Raw genomic sequence first — 21,374 nt, forward strand, 5'->3', positions numbered from 1 at the left:
ATCTTGCCGTAATTGTGCATTAGCTTTGAAGCTGTGTCAGGTTATGCTGAATGAACAGACTTGTGCTGGTCCCTGAACGCATCGCCTTTCTACCTAAATTGAAAGAAATGCGAGACCAGACTCAGCTCTGTTTGGCACATTGGTTTCTGATAGAAAGGCTCGCCCCTTAACATAGTTCAGGGTCATGTGAAACAAAGGAACGCTGAGGTGTTCTCCACAAGTTCTGCCTCACTTAATTATGACACCTCATGTGTTTCTGGTAATGAAATGAGCTGTAAGGCTGACACGCCAAGCTCTAATCGCAGACTGCAGATGTCTGTGGAAGCAAAGCTGCAGCTCTGATCAGAACAAGCCACTGTCCATTTGCCCCGTCCTGATCTGTGAGGGCTCAGAGAGTCCAGTTTGACAGCGTTATGTCATGAGCACAGGCTGTATTCCTGATGATGAAGTGTGGACTCATCAGCTGAGAAAAAACTCGACAATGAATTTTTTTCTTTTCGAAGCTGCTCTGTCAGAGAAGCTGCAGACTTGGTTCCAGAGTTCAGGACTGACACTCTCCAATTGATGAACAGCTCGTGTCCTTTATATCCTCGTTTCAGCTGACTCTGCTTGCTGAGTTCTGCTCATCTGTGAGCAGCATGAGCTGCTGGATCAGGCTCACCTGTGATACATCTGTGTGTTGTGGACTTGACTGTGTAACTCCATTCATCTGGAGTGTTTCTGATCTTTGAATTTCTTGTAAATTTCTTGTTCGGCTGCGTTAGAAAAGTTTATATGAAGAAAGTATTTAGAGTTTTACCTGTGAGAGCACTGCCTGCTCTCAGAGAGGCGGAGGATGGCGCGCGCGCGTGTGTGTGTGTGTGTGTGTGTGTGTGTGTGTGTGTGTGTGTTTTTTTTTGTTTAAGCATCTGTGTGGGTAGAAGCCGGTTGTTGAGCGCGCTCAGTGAAACCCTCTTGAGCGATTAGCCTAGCTTAGCACAAACCCTGGAAGCAGAGGGAAAGTGTTAGCATAGCTCCACAGGAGGAAGTTTGATGTGTGAAGACATCATCAGTGGGCGGGGCACACACGGCATGCCAGGAGCTCATTTGCGTTGAGAGGACAGCAGACCCAGCTGCGACTCTCAGGACCAGTGCAGGCGAGTGGCAGGCAGGTGATGTATTAGACGGGTCTGTGTGAGTCCAGGATTTATCCAGCCGCAGAGCTGTCCTGCACCTCTTCAGGAGGAATTTGCCTCAACACACCGTTAGTGGGTGTGGTCTGTAGAGAGGGTGACCAGTTTAAGCTAGGCTCACATCAGCTTGTGAACTGAGAGAGCTGAGAAAAAGAGGACTTCACTGAATCTGCTGGAATGTGCGTGTCTGAAGAAGCTGGACTTTTATTTTGTAAGGTGCATGTTTCCTGTAGCTTGCGGCAGGTGAGAGTTTGAGGCTGAGTCACCAAATGTGCACTTTTTCATTGCCGAACGCCTGTGAGGGCAGCTGGAGCTGAGCTTTGTTTGCTCGTGGTGTTTTGGCGCAGCCTTCCAGAATGTACCGATTCATCGCCGCCCACAGCAGACACCTGATTGGCCATTGCTGTGATGATGTAACTGCTGCTGCTACAGGTCATTTGGGCTACCTGCCTTTGTGTTTTACTTTTGTTACAGTGCATGCGGCTGAGAAGCAGCCAGGCTGTAGAAACGTGTGCTCACGTCTCATCGACCGTTTCACATGTCTGACGGTCCTGCGGCCGCCCACGGCCTTTATGTCCACATATCCGAAGCGTCACGCGTCATCATGACGGGATTTCTTTTATCATCATGTCATTTGTAATAAACTGATCTCATGCAGATGTTTCTCTGTGGTTTTTCGATGCTGTGAAAATTTAAATGAAAATAAAAACCAGAACCTTAGACGGCCTGTGCTCGATGTGTGGCTGAGGTCAAAGGTGATCATGCCCAGAGGACGTGACATCGCAGGAGGAGCTTCATCCCAACATGTGACTCCGCTCATACTCAGATCGTGTACAAACAGGGGCATAAAAGATCTCCTCGTCACATGATGTTTATTCACTTTCAAAATAAAAGCCCACAGCTCAGCGCTGTTAAACATTCATACAGTTACACATGAGAGCTGAAAACAACATTTTCACTACACATCTTGTCATTTAAAGACTCCGTCCTGAGCTGCTGAAGCCACGTGATGGGACGAGCTGCTCTCAGCTGCTGCTGTGGCTCCTCTGGGCCTGCTGGTAGCCTTTCTTCATGGTGCGAGTGATGTACAGGAACAGAGTCTGCAGGAAAGAGAAGAGTCGTAAAAAAGGGTCAACACAGACGGCAGGGTTTGGTCGATGACCAGCAGGGGGCAGCATGAGTCTGCAGGCCCAAGCAAGCTGAACTGTGCAGGTAAATGAGGTAAACAGGACTGCAGATAAACATTCAAACATGAGCCTGGGGTCCGTTCTTCGTACCTCGCTTACTACATCCAAGATCAAATGACACATCCAAGATCAAATCATCGCGCCAACTTTGACCTCGCTATTCCGGTTCTCCGAACACACCTGTTGTTGACGATTAGTATAGCTGGATGAAGTAATGTGAGATCATTGGGTGGCTTAACAGGGGCTACGCATCGATAGTAGAAACATTGATCGGCAACCCTTTGATTGGTCGGCGAAAATGTCGAAGGAGCGCGCTCAGTATTTTTCGGCAGCAGAGCAAGAACTCTTGATTGAGGGATTTCAGGAGTTTCAGAGTTTAATTAAAATGCAAGGGAACACTGCAAAGGCTGCAAAAGCAAGGAGAGAGGGCTGGCAGAAAGTTGCTGACAAATTAAACTCGTAAGTAATTTAATAATAATAATAATAATAATAATGGATTGGATTCATATAGCGCTTTTCAAGGCACCCAAAGCGCTTTACAATGCCACTATTCATTCACTCTCACATTCACACACACTGGTGGAGGCAAGCTACGGTTGTAGCCACAGCTGCCCTGCGGCAGACTGACAGAAGCCAGGCTGCCATATCGCGCCATCGGCCCCTCTGGCCAACACCAGTAGGCAGTAGGGTAAATTTATCATATTATATCACATTATATCATATTATATTATATTATATTACATTATATCCTCTATCACATTAGAGCCACAACAGGACCCACTAGAACATGTGAACAAGTAAAAGTGAAATATAAGAATATTCTACAGAATGGTAATATTTATCACTTATATTGCTTTTAGTCTCTTGAAAAGAGACCCTGACATAATCTGTTCGTTTGTTTATAACAGCAACCAAGAAAAGGGCAGAGCAAAAAAAGACAGGTGGTGGTCCTGCACCCCCTCGTCAACAAGTTGGTTAAGTAAATAATACCCTCACGGGAAAATCGATATCTCTCTATGAGCACACTGTGGCGCTGAGCTAAAGGATCCTGTCTATCCCGCAATATACGCTGAGTTCTGAAAACTCTCCTTATCAATCTTGCACCTTCCGCAATGGGTGGCTCGCGTATACGGACAGGACATGGCTGCGACAGACTTCCCAAATCCACCTTCGCTTTTATAGCCGTGGTCTCTCATCTTGATTACACGACGTAATTTACCATTACTACTCTAAAATATGAATTGCATCTGAAATAATCAAATACATGGAATGGAATGAATAATAGTACATTTCCCTTTTTTTAGGAAATGACCTGTATGTATCTGTATGAAATCAATAAAAGGATCAAGTACTGCATTATCTTTAGTTACATTGATAATATTTATTTATGGACAAACAGTGGTAAAATATCGCTGTTGCTTTCGTATAAATGAAGCGGACATACCTGAGTGGCCGCGATCTAATCTTGTATACATAAAGTAAGTCCCGGATGAGCTTCGGAGAACAGAACGATCCAAGATCACGCGAAATCGCCAACAATCAAATCCAGCTAACTTACTTAGCGAGGTACGAAGAACGGACCCCAGGTCCTTTTACAGCAGGTTTGAGAGGACAGCGTTAAACCTGCTGCTGATATTTACAGTCCAATCATCAGCTGAAGTCATTCCAACAAACTGACATCTTCATTTATGCAAAACTCTCTGGAATATTAACAGTTAATTTTCTGTTTCTTTATTTCCACGAGTTTCTTTCATTTTCTCAGAAAGCAGAGGTCAGATCAGAGGAAGCTCGTCACAGCCAGGCTGTCTTTGTTGCCAGCATGGTGATGTTATCACTGCTCTATCCATCTTTGCAGGCAGCACAAAGGTGACCCGGAGACAGTTCAGCACAACAAGCCAAAAAGTAGAGCTAAAACATAGAACATCAGGGCTAAGGTCCTGTGGCAAAGAAAAGACTAATTTAATTTTAATTATACAGCGCCAAATCACAACAGCAGTCACCTCAAGGTGCTTTATATTTTAAGTTAGACCTTACAGTCATATGACCCCCTATGAGCAAGCATTTTGGTGACAGTGAAAAGGAAAAACTTCCTTTTAACAGGAACAAACCAACAGCAGAACCAGGTTCGGGGAGGGGCGACCATCTGCAGCGACTGGTTGGCTTGTGAGAAGGAATGGTTGGCTCAACAGTGCTCTGACTGTTTGTCAGCCTGGCTACAGTGCCTAAGAAAAATCTAGGGTTGTTCTTATTTTCTTCAATCAGTGATGAATAGCAAGATGTTCTAGCTTCACGGAGAGCTTTCTTATAAAGCAGTAAACTATTTCTCCAGAGTAAATGATGAAATGTATTTCCCTTTTTCATAACGTTTAAATGCTAGTAATTAAGGGCCAGGTGGACAACAGGTAACAACAGATTAAAGATTAAACTTTGCTTTGTTAATTTTTTCTGCTTAATTCATTTCTTGCTGTTTCTTTGTTTTTCGGTGGTCTGAGAGCAGACAGGGGGAGGAGTGGGGGGAGGACGTTGCAGAGAGACACATAAGAGTGCAACTGTTTCCTGGAATTGCCACACTCATCACCACTGTGATGAGTGTGGCAATTCCACCTAACGGTGATGTCAAACAGAGAGAAGTACCGCGGGCTGAGAGAAGAGCTGGAGCCGATTTGAAGTCCTTCAGTGGGAGAAGCTACAGTTTTTGTATTAGAAAAGTGACCGACAATTCTAATAACCAGATAAATGCGCAGCCCTGTGAAAGTCCACTGCTACTGCCATGTACGGGTTCGGAGGGTAAGAAGCAGACATTCCCTCCTAACAGCTGTGGGCACAGATGAAGCCCTCCCCCTTTTTTTCGGAACAACAAAATAACGGCTGTACCAACCTTTGTCTGTCTCCGAAGCGGGGACCACTCGTATCGCTCTTTTCTGCAATAGCGCCTTTATTTCCTCTCTGAGTATCATGGCCGCCTCGGTGTTGACAGTCGTGTTTACGACTCTTTGGAAACGAGGTGGCTTGACCCGGAACTGCAACGGTAACCCATGGCAACGGTTCGCAGAACCCACGGTTGTAGAGAGGGGGCGCAAGCGCGCCACTGACGGAAGTGAGCAGCCAGCCGGCTGACCTGCAGCACCGTCGGCGGGGCGTTGTCGCCCCCCAGTGTGTCTGCAGGGGACTGCATCACCTGCATGACCTGGCTCATTCTGCCTGCAGGCTGAGCATTTGTGATTGTTTGAGAATAAACAACACTCTTTATTGATTGTAACATGGAAACATGTACATTCATACATTTTGTTGGAGGCACCTTTTCTGGGGCACAACAATGAAAAACAGCGGGAACACTCGATGTGGTCACCTGAACATTTAACACACCTGAACAGGGAGTTACCTGAGGCATTTTGTGTGCAGGGGTTTTGTGCTTGGGAGACAGTGTTAGGAAAGTGCAGCGCCTTCTGGGGCTGACAACCTGAACAAAACTTAAGCGGCACCTCTTGGGCGGCAACAGAGGGGTAAAAGCAGCGTCTCCCTGCTGCTGGACCCCTTCTCCACTCGAAACCACAGCTAGGAGGGCTGAGGCTTCTTCCTCCTGGGCGTCGGGTCCCATTGGGGGCCCGAGGGTGGGCCTTTGCTCCAGGCCGACTGGCGTGGAGCTCGGGCTGGAGGATGTGCTCTCGCTGGCAGCACACCCACTTCAGCAGTGACTCTTGCCAGTCAGCAGAGGAGCGGCGGGCCTGTGAGAGCTAGCTGCGGGCTTGGGCTGACGTCTGGGGATGATGTTGCGCAGAGCTTCCGTCTGCTTCTTCCTCAGATTGAATCTAGCCTGAATGGCTTCAAGTGAATGTCCAAATAACCCAGCCGCAGACACTGTGGTGCGTCCGGATATACAGCTCTGTCCCTATCCGGGACGTCAGAGAGGGTCAGCCACAGGTGCCTCTGTGACACTACTGCCGAAGCCATCCCTCTGCTCAGGGAGAGCGCTGCACAGCGAGACGCACGGAGGATGTAATCTGTTGTGACTCTGACCTCGTTAAGAAGAGGTGCCAGCGGGCTGTCATCAGGAACCAGCGATCCGAGCTCTGCCAGGCACATTGTCTGGAGCATGGTGACGGAGCTCATGGCGCGAGCAGTGCCAGCCTGAGCCCGATAAATCTTCTCCAGCTGCGAAGCAGAGAATCTGCAGTGCTTGTACGGCAGAGTTGCAGGGCCGCCGAAACCATCGTTATGGGATGGGGCCAGATAAGCAGCCAGAGACGGCTCCATAGGGGGTGGGTTAGCTAAGCCAGCCCCCTCGGCGCCGTCCAATTCCATGTACTGTCCATAGCCGGGCACAGTGACGTGGGTAGACAGAGGTTTGTCCCATGATGCTGTTAGCTCGCAGAGAAAGTCTGGGAACATGGGAAGGCAGTTTTTGGCCGTTGCGGGCTCCGTTGGGAGGAAAAACCCCGCGAACCGCAACGGCTTCTGAGCTGGCGGAGGAGAGGGCCAGTCCAGCTGCAGCTTCTCAGCAGCACGGCGAAACAGGGAGAAAAGAGAGGTGTCATCGTGGCCCACCGGCGCAGCAGTGGCGGCACATTGGGCCGACAATAAGCTCTCCTGCTCATCCTCCGACAATCCATGGATGTCCAGGCCGATGTCCAGCACGTCATCGTCTTCCTGGGGAGCACTGGTGGGCTTCAACCCAGGCTGAAGCCCGTCAGCGCTCCTGCATGGTTCCGGCTCGTCATCGGCTAACCCGTCAACATATTCCATGTGGTCAGCCCAGCTAATTGCGGGGACGTCGACCGGAAAATCCTCGTCTTCGGACTCGGACGAAGCCGGGGCTCCAGACTCGGAAAGGAGATGGTCATGCCGTGCGACAGCCGAGCGTCCCAGCACTTTTTCCACAAACGTCACCCGTCTTTCCTGGGTCGAGCGCTGGAGCTGGCGGCAAAACGCACAGGCTTCGGGCTCCGTCAACGCTCTCCTAGCATGGACAATCCCCAGGCAGACACGGCAGGCATCGTGCTGGTCGCTGTCGTGCAAAGAGAAAGCGCATCCCTGAGGACAGGGGCGGACAGAAGATTTCTGCTTTGCTCACTTCGGTTTGGAGTCCATTCCAAAACGCAAAGCGAAACGCTGCACAGGAAAAACTTGAAATTAGCACTCTGCGGGCAGCCTACACACCAACTGCGCGGTGGAGGCTAACATCAACAGGGGCAGTTAAGCTAAGTTCAAGTCGGCAGACAACGGAGCTAACTAGCAGCAGCTAGCTAGCCCAACTCAGCAGAGGTGTTCTCAGCGAGGTGAAGAGCGTAAGAACTGAGGGATGACTGTGATGACAGCGGCTACATGTGCAGGCGGGGGCCATGCGCGTGTCATCACACTTCATCTGCCTTAAAGGCGTGAATAAAGGTTTCTTCAGCCAGGACACGCGAGGGCATGATATCCCATAATTATGTGTTGTACCAAGTGAATCGACTGAAAAGGAACTGGACAGAACAAGTCCAGAGCCTGACTGAGAACACTGTGGACTGAATGTAAAGCCTGCCCTATTTAAAATGTCTTTCTCTTCTTTCATGACAGATACAGACAGCCCCTCTACAGGCTTTCAGAAGTTGGCCAATGAAAAGAAAACAGGCTCTTCATTCTGATTTGCAGTTTTTTTTAGGCCACCGTCAGCTTCAGGCTTCAGCAGAGATCACATCTGTTTCTCCTCTGGTTGTTTATATGTTCAGGTTCTTGAAGCAATAAATTGCATGTTTAATCATCATCTGTATGATGAGGTTAACTTTTCTCTGCTTGCTCTGAAGAATCTGTAAAAGTCACCTCTGTTTACCTTCCAGGCCTCCTCCAGGTCTGAAGTCCAGCGCTCCTGCAGGACCGGATGGATTGCGTGGATGAACTCTTCCCCCATGAGCTGGACAGACAGAGAAAGTTTTTTTTTTGATGAGCACACACATGCAGCTCTGGGTGGGTGGAGTTAAGAGTAGAGCAGTTTGGTGCTTCCACAGAGCGTGACAAAATAAACCAGAAAAAAAAGGCCTTTCTCCACCCGAGCCCTCCTACAACCTTCTTACAACTCTCCTAGAGCCATCTTAGAGAAGTCCTACAGTCCTCCTACAACTGTCCTACAACCCTCCAAAAGTTGATTCTATTCATCTGGATGTAGCATTTTGTGGAAGAAACATTTCGTCACTCATCCAAGTGTCTCCGCTGATTGCAGGTTTCCCCAATCTTATAAACAGTACATTGCATAATAAATGAAACCAGCCCACTGAAGGAACAATGGCCTGGGAGGTCAGTTCCTTAATCTTTACAACACTGAGCGAACAACACAGAGCGAACACCATCACCACAGACACAGCAGCCAGGGAAGCTGAAGAAAAGCACATCAAGAAGGTCCTGAGTAAATGTGGTTATCCCAGCTGGACTTTTGTCAAAGCTGGGAAGGCGCCAAAAGAAAGCTCCAGCCGATCCAGGAGAGAAGGACAACTGCTGCCTAAGCGAAAACCCGCAGTAATCCCGTATGTGTCAGGAGTATCGGAGCAGTTGAGATGCATTTTTTCTAAACACCGGATCTCTGTGGCTTTTAAAACCCAAAACACGCTGTGCCATAAATTGGTCCACCCCAAGGATTGGGTCCCCCAACACAGACAGAGTAACATGGTGTACACTATTAAGTGCCAGGAGGATTGCCAGGATTTATACATCGGGAAAACCAAACAACCTCTGGTGAAGCGGATGGCACAACACAGAAGAGCTACCTCGTCAGGCCAGGACTCTGCAGTCTATTTACACCTACAGGCCAGTGGACACTTTTTCAATGATGAGGAGGTACACATCTTGGACAAGGAGGAACGCTGGTTGAGTGCGGTGTCAAGGAGGCCATTTACGTGAAAAGGGAAAAACCATCTCTGAATCGAGGAGGGTGCCTAAGGGTACATCTTTCGCCATCTTACAATGCAGTGATTGCAGCCATTCCCCAACTCTCTGTGAATGGTACTCATGGCCATTGATCAGTGGGCTTTGATCAGTGGGTTTTGGTCAGTGGTTGTTGATCAATTCTCATGAGAATTTGCATAATTAAGATTAAGGAACTGACCTCCAGGCCCATTGTTCCTTCAGTGGGCTGGTTTCAGTCATCATGCAATGTACTGTTTATAAGATTGGGGAAACCTGGAGTCAGCTGAGACTGAAGAAGTCAGTTGGATGAGTGATGAGCTATTATACAGCTATTCTACTACCATCATTCACTAGCTCAATTCATGTCATGCTTTGACATGAATTGAGCTGCAGTTGGGGAAGGCCTCAAAGGGGACGGGCGATGGTTCCCGGGCCTGGCAGATCCCCATGTACTAAATAGAAGTGAAGAAGTTAAAGAATGGAGAACAAGGAGGGAGGGAGGGTGGGGCACGTAAACGAGAATGATCAGCTTGCAGAACTGGGGGAACCTATATAGATGACAGCTGGAAGGAGCATGTTTGGAGGCGTGGTCCTACTCCGGAAATTCCGATACATAATCTCCAATTCACTAGCTGGGCCTACGTCCTCATTTTAGGTTTGACAGCGTTTTAGTAGGTAAAAGTGAATGCTTTGACATGAATTGAGCTGCAGTTTGTGGAAGGTCTCAAAGGGGACTGGCGATGGCTCCTGGGCCTGGCAGATCCCCAAAGAAGGCATCCCCTGAAAATGGTAACAACTGTGCATTACGAGGGTCGACGACCTCAGCGAGAATAATTAGATTTTCAATTCAACTTATTTATATGCCACCGAACCATGGTGACAGATGCCTCGAGACCCTACAATGATGTCTGGAGGAAAAACCCAACAATTGTATGACCCCCTCTGAGCAAGCGCTTTGGCGATGGTGGGAAGGAAAAACTTCCTTTTAACAGGAAGAAACCTCTGGCAGATCTAGGCTCAGGGAGGGGCAGCCAACTGCCGTGACCGGTTTGGGTGAGAGAAGGAGAACAGGACAGAGGCAAGTGTAGGGAGAGCGAACGCCGAGTGGCCTCACCACCCAAAGAAGAGGAAAATAACTGGTAGCAGGCTAGCAAAGCTGAACAGCTCTCGATAAGGTAGTCAAAGATTCCATGGAGTGGAGTGGATCAGCTCGGACAAGCAGAAGATGGAGAGGGGGTGCTTAGCTGGTTAATTACGTCAGATAAGGTAGTGATAACTACTGTGCTTATTTCTGAAATGAACAGAAGTGAAAGCGGCAGCTTGGGAAGGGTTGATGAATTGAATGACTGATTAGAGGAAAGTCATCTTCTATAATAATAACTCCCAAAATTGTCAGAGAGCAGAGGGCGAGTCCACTGAACTTCGTGGGAGATGATGAGCTGTTTAGACATAGTCTTGAATGATTGTGTCGAGGGTGGATGCTAGATAATGCTTGCGAAAGCACGTGAGAAGTAAAGGGATGTCATGAAGAATTATGCGCATGGCACAGTTTGGATGTCTTAAAAGGGGCGATAGAGGAAAGAATCTGGCATCCCAGTGCCACGAAGGTTCATCAGTGCTTTGCAAAGGCAGGAAAGATGACAGATGGTTCTCTGTGCCGGAACAGTTTGCTGCTACATCTTGTGGAAGACTGGATGTAAAGAGAGAAACTGGCATCCTGGTGAAAGGAATGTTTTGGGTTTTTTGCGAGTGATTGATGGCGGAAGCTGCCAATCCAGTAACGGAAAGGTAAGCTACTTAGGGAACAGAACCTGGCATCTCGGTGCAAAGAACGTTTTCTGCATTTGCAAATGAGGAATAGAGACAGCGAACCTGGCGTTTTGGTGCTGAAAGGAACATCTGCTGCTTAGCATATAAGGGCTAGATGTGGAGAAGCTGGCGTCCCAGTGGTAGAAGGATTAATGCAGTGAAACTGGCAACTCTGTATTAGAAAGTTTGCTCCTGAGTATGCGAGTGAGGGATAAAGAAGAACCAGGCAACTCGGCGCCTGGTTCTTCTTTATCTTGCTACTGTATTTTCATAGGAGGGATAGAGGATAAGAAGCTGGCATCCCGGTGCCAAAGCTTGCTAATGTGTTTGCATAGGAGGGATAGAGGAAGAGAAGCTGACATCCCGGTGCCAAAGCTTGCTACTGTATTAGGATAGGAGGGAGAGAGGGAGAGAGGCTGGCATCTCGGTGCCAAAGCTTGCTACTGTATTTGCATAGGAGTGATAGAGGAAGAGAACCTGGCATCCCGGTGCCAAAAGCATGCTGCTGCATTTTGCCAATATGGGATACGGGAAAGGGAAACTGGTGACTCATTCATAGAAAAGTTTGCTGGTGCGATTGGATATGAGGGAAGGACCGGCAAAGGAAACCAGCAAGGCGTTGGTAGAAGGCTTGCGGCTGCTTTTGTAAATAAGGGTTAAAGGACAAACCTGGCAACTCAGTGCCTTTTTTTTCCCCATGCAAAGAAACTGGCTATTTTGCAAATGAGAATTGAGAACTTGGTATCGGGGCTAGGATTAATGCTGCTTTTTGCCATGATGGATGCAGAGAAACTGGCAGTTCATTAGTTGGAAAGCTAGATGCTGCATTGCTAATGGTGATGAAGGAAAACCTGGCAACCCGGGGCCGTTTAATTAAATTCATTAATTAATTAATTTTGTCTACACTGAGAACTGGCAACCCGATGGCAGAAAAGCTTGCTGTTTCTTTTGCGAATGAGGGATAAAGGAGCCTGGCAACCCAGTGCCAAGGTTTGCTACAGAATTTTGCGAAGGAGAGATGAGTGGCTGGAAACCTGACAACTCGGTGCCGACGCTTGCTGCAGAGTTTAGCAGAGGAAGGATGAGTGAACGTATGCTGCAGAGTTTAGCCAAGGAGGGATGAGAGGCTGGAAACCTGGCAACTCGGTGCTGAGGTTAACAGCAGAATTTGCGAAGGAGGGATGAGTGACTAAGAGCCTAGCAACCCGGTGCCAAGGTTTGCTGCAGAATTTTGCGAAGCAGGGATGAGGGGCTGGGAACCTGGCAACTCGGTGCCAAAGCATGCTGCATTCACTACGGAGGGGTGGAGTACTGGCAACTCTGCTGCTTGCTGCTGCTTTTGCGAATGAGGATAAAGGAACCTGGCAACTCGGTGCTGAGGTTACGTGCAGAATTTTGTGAAGGAGGGAAGAGGCTGGGAACCTGGCAACTCTGTACTGAATTTGCTACGGAGGAATATAGAACTGGCGTTACCTCATAACTGAATTTAGCCGAGATATGAAGACTGGATGGATCGACGTGGCAGTCCATATGTCGGGTGGCGAGAAAACTGCTAGAGGATCATCAGCATTCGGTCTTGAGCCGTGGCGTTCGGTGTGTTTCTTGGATTGCCGGAGGAAAAGCGATGGACGAAGAGCTTGAGTAGTTGTTCATCTAATGCGCTGACAGACAAGAGGACAATTGTAGCGAATGGAAGGGTGAGTAAAATTATGTTACTCCTGTGAGAAAGCTGTGTTTAAAGGAAACCGCCAAGAATGGACCCTGTTTGCACGTAAACGAGAATGATCAGCTTGCAGAACTGGGGAAACCTATACGGAAGGAGCGTGTTTGGAGGCGTGGTCCTGCTCCTTAAATTCCGATACATAATCTCCAATACAACAGTCCTACAACCCTACTACAGCTCTTCTACAACCCTCCTACAGTCCTAGTTAGGGATGGCTACCGGTATCTGGTGCCATTATGGCACCGGTTCTGACATAAACAGTAGTAACCAGACTGAAAAGCAGCGCATTTCAGTGCTTTTTTTTTTTCTTGAGATGTCATACACTTTGGATTCTAGCCAATCATTTTAGCTTTCCAAGGATAGTAGGCGGGCCCAGGTACGTACGTTCTTTTAGAGCAGAGCTACAGATTAATAATGTCCAAGGCGAAGCAGTCAAAAGTCTTGCTGTACTTCACAGCAAAAGATGCAAACTCAGCAGCCTGCAACAAGTGCTTTAAGGTGATACTGTGCAAAGGATGTAATGCCTCGAATCTGATGAAACACCTGGCAACGCATAGCATTTTTTTAAAAGCCGAGAAATGCACCGTATTTGATAGCTTGCTGCAAGACCTCACACCGAGCACATCTACTGCGGGTTTGGTGCCTGTTATCGGACCCGGAGTTAGCAACATCCCCCAAGAACCCGAAGAGGAGAATCCTGGCCCCTAGCCCTGCCAGTGTAGCAGAAATGATGACAGATGATGATGGCACAGCAGCCGTTCTTCTCTGGGTGAGTGGCTTAATGTTGTTTGCGTGTAATTTACGTTGAGTAGACTAACCACGTTATTAAATTAATGCATGTAATGTGAACTAGCAAACACCGTCGTAGTTGCATGCGGCTGTCTTCTTGTTTGATAGAGTGATACCATATGGCTTGCAAAAGTATTCGGCAACCTTGAACTTTTCCACATTTTGTCACATTACAGCCACAAACATAAATCAATTTTATTGGAATTCCATGTGAAAGACCGATACAAAGTGGTGTACACGTGAGAAGTGGAACGAAAATCATACATGATTCCAAACATTTTTTACAAATAAATAACTGAAAAGTGGGGTGTGCGTAATTATTCAGCCCCCTTTGGTCTGAGTGCAGTCAGTTGCCCATAGACATTGCCTGATGAGTGCTAATGACTAAATAGAGTGCACCTGTGTGTAATCTAATGTCAGTACAAATACAGCTGCTCTGTGACGGCCTCAGAGGTTGTCTAAGAGGGAGCAACAACACCATGAAGTCCAAAGAACACACCAGACAGGTCAAGGATAAAGTTATTGAGAAGCCAAGGCCCATGGTGACTCTGGACGAGCTGCAGAGATCTACAGCTCAGGTGGGGGAATCTGTCCATAGGAAAACTATTATTGCACTGCACAAAGTTGGCCTTTATGGAAGAGTGGCAAGAAGAAAGCCATTGTTAACAAAAAACCATAAGAAGTCCCGTTTGCAGTTTGCCACAAGCCATGTGGGGGACACAGCAAACATGTGGAAGAAGGTGCTCTGGTCAGATGAGACCAAAATGGAACTTTTTGGCCAAAATGCAAAACGCTATGTGTGGAAGAAAACTAACACTGCACATCACTCTGAACACACCATCCACACTGTCAAATATGGTGGTGGCAGCATCATGCTCTGGGGGTGCTTCTCTTCAGCAGGGACAGGGAAGCTGGTCAGAGTTGATGGGAAGATGGATGGAGCGAAATACAGGGCAATTTTGGAAGAAAACCTAGGAGTCTGCAAAAGACTTGAGACTGGGGCGGAGGTTCACCTTCCAGCAGGACAACAACCCTAAACATAAAGCCAGGGCAACAATGGAATGGTTTAAAACAAAACATATCCATGTGTTAGAATGGCCCAGTCAAAGTCCAGATCTAAATCCAATTGAGAATCTGTGGCAAGATCTGAAAACTGCCGTTCACAAACACTGTCCATCTAATCTGACTGAGCTGGAGCTGTTTTGCAAAGAAGAATGGGCAAGGATTTCAGTCTCTAGATGTGCAAAGCTGGTAGAGACATACCCTAAAAGACTGGCAGCTGTAATTGCAGCAAAAGGTGGTTCTACAAAGTATTGATTCAGGGGGCTGAATAATTACGCACACCCCACTTTTCAGTTATTTATTTGTAAAAAATGTTTGGAATCATGTATGATTTTTCATTCCACTTCTCACGTGTACACCACTTTGTATCGGTCTTTCACGTGGAATTCCAATAAAATTTATTCATGTTTGTGGCTGTAATGTGACAAAATGTGGAAAGGTTCAAAGGGGCCGAATACTTTTGCAAGCCACTGTATGCCCTATAGCTGCAGAAAAGGCTAACATTGTTATCTTTTTACAAAAAAGAACAGCTAAACTTGAGAGGTTTTAGGACAAAGTTTGTGTTTTCCATTGTTTAAGCACCGGTTCCAACCAAAGGAGGTATGTTGTATCAACAGAAAAGGCTAACTTGGTTATCATTTTGCAGAAAAAAAGAGACTGCTAAAAATAAAAACATAAGAGGTTTTTGGACAAAGTTTGTGTTCTCCATTCTTTAAGCACCGGTTCAAGCACCGTTTAAGCACCGGTACCATTTCAAAAGTACCGGTTTGGCACCGGTATCGGATAAAACCTAAACGATACCCATCCCTAATCCTAGTACAGCCGTCCTACAGTCCACCTACAGCTGTCCTACAACCCTCCTCCAGCTCTTCTAAAACCCTCCTACAATCCTCCTCCAGCTCTTCTACAACCCTCCTACAATCCTCCTCCAGCTCTTCTACAACCCTCCTATAGCTTTCAATCTGCCTAAAGCTCAGAAAATTGAGAAGAATTGCCAGACGTGTGTGAGCAGGCTCGGCTGAGGATGACCAGTGTGGACTGAACTAATGTCACAGCTGAGTGGAAACAAATCCCCACCACTGTGTTCAGCTTCACACTGACATCATAGTATTTTGGCAGGGCTTTGTACTGGTAATGCTTCCTGCCCAGATCCAGGATCAGCTGGTCCAGACGGTCGTCCTGGTCGATCCTGGCGACCATCTTCTCGATGATGTACATGATCCTGCAGAGAGAGCAGAGGAGAAAACCAGTCAGCAGGAGGCTCTGCTAAAACCAGAGACCCTGCAGGAGTCACAGGCAGCTTTTGCTGCTAGCTGTCAGCTAACCGGCCCTCTGGGCTGTGTTTTAATGAAATGAAAGGTTAATTTCATGCTTCTGTATGATTGCAATAATTCTGATCAGAGGCAATAATAAATATATCTTGAGCCCTCATTGCAGCCCTCATACAAAATGTTACAGCAAGGGGTGAGAGTACAGTTTTATATTTCCTCTCCCACACAGTTTAACAAAGTGTTTCAGTTTCAGAGATAAAAATGGACGCAAGTCATTATGACTGATAACAACATCTGCTTCTTGTTATTGTGTATGACATTAGATTAGCACCACCCTCACATCCTTCCTGGCTTCAAAAGAACTTTATTTATAAGTCCAACAGAGGTGGTATTTATGTTTAACGCCTCATTTGACTAATGTTTTATGTCATTTGTGAAATCAGCTGATCAGCTGTTAGCACATTTGTCCCTGTTTCTGCTTGGTCCCCCCACTCACAGTTACACTGCTCAGCTCTCACTTAAAGTGTGTGCGTGTGTGTGTGTATGTGTGTGTAACCTGAGGCCGTGGGCTTTCAGCTCTTTGCTCGCCCTCAGGGTGTTCACATCATTCAGGTCTCTGAAGGTGAAGAAGGCGTCTTTGCACTCCGGGTGAGTCTCAAACAGCCTGGAAGAGGGTGGGGGTGGAGTTAAACGGTTGGTGTGAGCGCTGCTCTGATGTCTGATAAGCTAACAAAGGGCAGTCAGTGAACCTGCAGCTGCAGAAAGGTCACGTCCTCATTACCCACGGTCCTCTGTGCTGTGCTGAGGGCTGGGGTGAACTTGCACACACAAACACAAGGCGAAAACAGACAGCTGTGCACAAACCACAGAGAGCGGCTGAGACTGCAGAGCGGCTCGCTGCACCTGCTTTGCATGAACATCAGTAACATCAGTCTGCAGTTAAACAGCACTCCTGAGCCCAAACACTGTGGCTCTGCCTGGCCCTGCTCCATCTTGCAGAGGAGAGGAGGACCTCCACCCTCTGCGAACTCAGGCACAGCAACCAAACCAGCTCCAGCCCACTTCCTGTCAGGGTTCGTCTGCACAGTTTTCTCAGACTCCAGAAAGCAGAACATGATCTCCCGTGACTTTTGACACATGACCTCTGACTCTGAGGCACTCACCTGCATCAGAACCAGAAAGTCTTTCAGACCTGCGCATGCCCGCTGTTTGGTGATGAGCTGTCAATCAAACCTTGCCCGCAGTTTTTACAATAATCTGATCATCTAAACGATAATCGCCACTGTTTTCTGACTGAACGTCGATTTACGCAGAATTGACGTCACAGCCGTGCCTGTGGGCTGGTGGGACATCAGATCTGCGAGCTGAGAGACCCTCGCCCTTAAACAAACTCAACACGGCTTTATGACCGGTAGTTAAGGATACCTGCTCTGACGTAACACTTCTTCATAACGTCTACCTGCGTGACGGTACAGAGGACGGCGGAGCGCGCGTGAACTCACCTGACGAACATGATGACGCCCACCCTGCTGATGTCCTCCTGGATCTCCCTCCAACTGCTCCTGATCGCCTCCCGGCTCTCCGCGCTCAGACTCACCGGCAACGCATCCTCTTCCTCCTCCTGCTCCGGCCGCCGGTCCGGAGCCTCCGCTGAGAGGGAGCAACCCATCTAGAAAATCACCGACAGTACACCAGAACCGCCGCACACAGCGCGACGCACAGCTGGTACTGACTGCGCTCACTTCCGCACTCACGAAGCGCGCGTCTTCAGATCTGAGCTTGTTTCTATCAGATAAAGTTCAAAAGAAACACACACACACTCACAGGGACACATGCACACACAGCGCTCCTGTTTTAATAATGTTTAGTATCACCCGAATGCGCTGACACACCGATCACCTGCACAGGTAAGAATGTGACAGCTCCTCAGTCCAAACCGAAGAACTGATAATCTGATCCCAGCCCAACTTCACAGTCTCATGCTTGTCATCATCAGCTGCCTGACGATCATCAGCTCACAACAACAACAACAGCTTTTTAAGGCGACTTTAGCTTCCTGTGTGCAAGCAGAGAATAGGAAGTGAGCTGCAGCAGAAAACCTCTGAGCACATAGCGAGCAAAGTCTGATAAACTGTCACGTCATCAGCTGTCCTCACAACTGATGGTATGACGACTGTCACCATCATCACATGTGTTTCTGTGCAGCATTTAAACCTGGGGTCACATGTATGATCACATGATAGCATGTCAGAACCATGAAGACTGTGTATGTTCCCCTTAGCTATGGTCACAGGTTAAAGCACTGGGATGCAGGTTCCTCTCACCCTGGTCTGTCCTCAGCAGGTCTTTAGAGGTCTCTTCTCTTCCAGCCTGATTCTGAGTGTGCTGGTCCAGGTTCACTCACAGCTATTGCTCCAGTGCACAGATCCCAGATCAGCTTACATTCAGTGAGGTCAGACACTCTCCAACTGTTTTGGTTTGTTTCCCAAAAATTAGAAAATTATTATTCAGTTTAATTTTGTTCATACAGCACCAAATCACAACAGTCGCCTCAAGGTGGTGAGGTAGACCGTACAATAATACATACAGAGATAACCCAACAATCATATGACCCACTATGAGGAAGCACTTTGGCAACAGCGAGAAGGAAAACTCCTTTTTAACAGGAAGAAGCCTACAGCAGAGCCAGTCTCAGGGGAGGGCCAGGGGGAGGAAGACAGGAGCAAGACATGCTATGGAAGCGAACCTGAGATTAATAACAAATATGATTCAGTGCAGAGAGTTCTGTTGACACATAGTGAGTGAAGAAGTAACACCCAGTGCATCATTGGAATCCCCCAGCAGCCTACACCTACTGCAGCATAACTAAGGAAGGATTCAGGTCACCTAATCCACCCCTAACTATATGCTTTAGAAAAAAGGAAAGTTTGAAGCCTAATCTTGAAAGTAGAGATAGTGTCTGTCTCCTGAATCCAAACAGGAAGCTGCTTCCACAGAAGAGGGGCCTGAAAACTGAAGGCTCTGCCTCACATTCTACTTTTAAATTCTTTTTGTTACTAATACTAGTAACAAAAAGTAAAACTACAGTGTGAGAGCGAAGTGCTCTAATGGGGTGATATGGTACTATAAGGTCATTAAGATAAGATGGGGCCTGATTATTCAAGACCTCCCATACGGTAAAAAAAATACTTTTTTCCTGACCAAAATATATTTCAAATATATGGTAAATATATTTTGTATTTGTGATGCTCCAAAAAATATATTTTTGAAATTGAAAATATATTTCTTTCAAACCAAAATACATTTCAAAAGATATTTGCGTTCAAGAAAATAGATTTCCAACCTTTCAGTAGAATATATTTCAAAGTATCCCTTATTTAACCTCCTAGGACCTGGCGTCCACATATGTGGACATCACATTTTGGGTTATTTAGACCAAAATACTAAATTTTGCTCTACAAGGGCCTAATATCCACTTACGAAGACATTATACTGCTATTGTTCTATCAAAATTTTAAACAAATATCCTCATATGTGGCTCTTATTTTTCTTAAAAACAAAAATAAGGTAAAAAAAATAAATCTGGTAATTCTTTGTTTTTACATTCATCGGGTCCCAATATGCCTAAATATCAAAGAGAAATTAAAAATGCATGTCGTGGAAGAGTTCGGGTCTTAGGAGGTTAAAATGTATTTAGTGCAATAATAATAATAAAAGTAACAACATCTGCATCTAATCACATCTGCAAAAACAGTTGGATTCAAACAAAACAGAGTCAAAGGTCTAGCAAGAATTAGGTTATTTATTCAGTATTTCACATTACACAATATTAGCATTCACTTGACTTTGAAATTATTTGTCATTGATACAGTACACAAAATACAACAACTGCTATGTACACTTTAGTTTTTGAAAATATATACAATATAGTACTTAAAGAAACAGTCCACTTTTTTTGGAAATAGGCTCATTCTCCATCTCCCTCAGAGTTAAAAAGTTGAGTTTGACCATTAAGTCTTTGGTCATTTTTCAACGCGATGCTCACGGTCCCCTTGGATTCAATGATGTATGCTAAGCTATGTTAAAAGTGTTATCACCATACAAATCAACTGTATGGATTCCAAAATGGTCAGACTCAACGTATTAACTCTGAGGGAGTGTTCCTGTAATGATGCAATATAATATAGCACTTAATGACTTAATGTAATATATATCTGACGTTTTGCCATTTAATGTTTAATTATGTATGGGTTTTTTTATGAACTGGTTTAAAATCACTTCAGAAAAATACCACATGGCACTGAAGAAAATCATGTTTTCTCGTGTTTAACCTTATTTAAGGAATTCACACTGATTAATGCTTCTAAAATGTAATTGACTTTTAGTTTTTCAGTGTGAATGATCAGACATTTGCATTTGATCTTTGCAGCAAGAATACCTGTCAGATGCCCAAGACGTTTTGATACTGGTTCACAATAACTTGGATTTGAGGCACAGAGACTATGCTTTGCTCGTTCATAGAATCTTCCAATGGCATAACACGTCTCTCCACTTTCATTTTGACATATTACAAATCGTTTAATGTTAAAGAAATTTTGATCATCATCATTCAACATAACAGCGAATGAATTACGTTTGAGTACACAACTGTAATCTTCTGAGTGAAACACCTCGCCATTTGTAATGATTCGTTGAAAGTACTTTACTCTGCTCCTTTGTACCCCATAACGACTCAGTGCCATATAGTCATCCCTCCTAATTAATCGCACTTTAGGATGATTAAGTGCAGTGATACCATGTGTGCGAGTTACATCTTTTAACTGTTTAGGTCTTGTTAGAGATTCAAATATCTCCTTGCATTCATTTGAGGCATCTTTCAGTAAAGTCTGGCCATAAAATGGTAAGGCCTTCTGTAGCCAGAACATTTTTACAATCTGTAGCGCAACCCCTTGAGTGCTTTTGATCATGTCTAGTAGTTTAGCATTGTAAGACTCAAACATAAAGGCGGAATGAGCCCACAAAGGCCCCCAGTTAACTACACTTCTTGGTAAATGGAGGCAAAGATGGACATTATAAGACAGATTAGCTTCCCCATAGAATACCTCCATGTCTTTCACAAAATCTGTTAGAAGTGCCTCAGACTCAGTAATCTGCTCTCTAGTTATATTTTCGCCCAACAGAAGGGATACTCCCTTGACTAGTTTAGACCAGTGATTCAGTAGTGGTTCTGGCAATACACCTTTTAGTACAGGTAAGCTATTATAAAAGAGCCACATATTCCACATATATGTGACAGACCTTGGCACACGAGGTACATAACATGGCGGTTTAATCTTTAAAAGCATTTCATCTAACAGTTTTATAGACCTACCTATATACCAGTGCTTTTCATGGTTTTCACTGTTTAACCACAGCCCTGTTACAGTTCTTTCAACACCCAGAAGTACTAAATGCATATAGTCTGGGACAGACCCTTCGATAATAT

The 21,374-nt window shown here is 46.1% G+C and overlaps 1 protein-coding gene across 2 annotated transcripts; it reads right to left on the bottom strand.

Moving 5' to 3' along the window:
- Positions 1–2,099: 2,099 nt before the first annotated feature.
- Positions 2,100–17,558, bottom strand: LOC146617700 (neuroglobin-like). 2 transcript variants are annotated; one of them, XM_085372858.1, is made up of 5 exons: positions 17,392–17,558; positions 16,446–16,553; positions 15,720–15,840; positions 8,159–8,249; positions 2,100–2,272 (listed from the first exon to the last, which is right to left on the bottom strand). In XM_085372858.1, exons 1-5 carry the CDS (start codon positions 17,556–17,558, stop codon positions 2,100–2,102), a joined length of 660 nt encoding a protein of 219 aa, XP_085228984.1. The 2 variants fall into 2 exon arrangements, with proteins under 2 accessions (XP_085228984.1, XP_085228985.1); XM_085372859.1 differs by having other exon boundaries at positions 2,171–2,272; positions 8,169–8,249.
- Positions 17,559–21,374: the final 3,816 nt, after the last annotated feature.

The sequence above is a fragment of the Diplotaxodon limnothrissa genome, linkage group LG15, assembly GCF_057381915.1.
Source record: "Diplotaxodon limnothrissa isolate DT_005_m linkage group LG15, D_limnothrissa_male_GT1.1, whole genome shotgun sequence".
Taxonomy (NCBI): Eukaryota; Metazoa; Chordata; class Actinopteri; order Cichliformes; family Cichlidae; genus Diplotaxodon; species Diplotaxodon limnothrissa.

Excerpts from the sequence above, each read along its gene's own strand:
- LOC146617700 (XM_085372858.1), bottom strand. The coding sequence starts at position 17,558 with ATGGGTTGCTCCCTCTCAGCGGAGGCTCCGGACCGGCGGCCGGAGCAG. Across the intron at positions 15,841-16,445 it reads CTGAAAGCCCACGGCCTCAG|GATCATGTACATCATCGAGA; the intron begins GTTACACACACA and ends CTCTCTCTGCAG. Across the intron at positions 2,273-8,158 it reads GGCCTGGAAGGTAAACAGAG|ACTCTGTTCCTGTACATCAC; the intron begins GTGACTTTTACA and ends TCTTTCCTGCAG.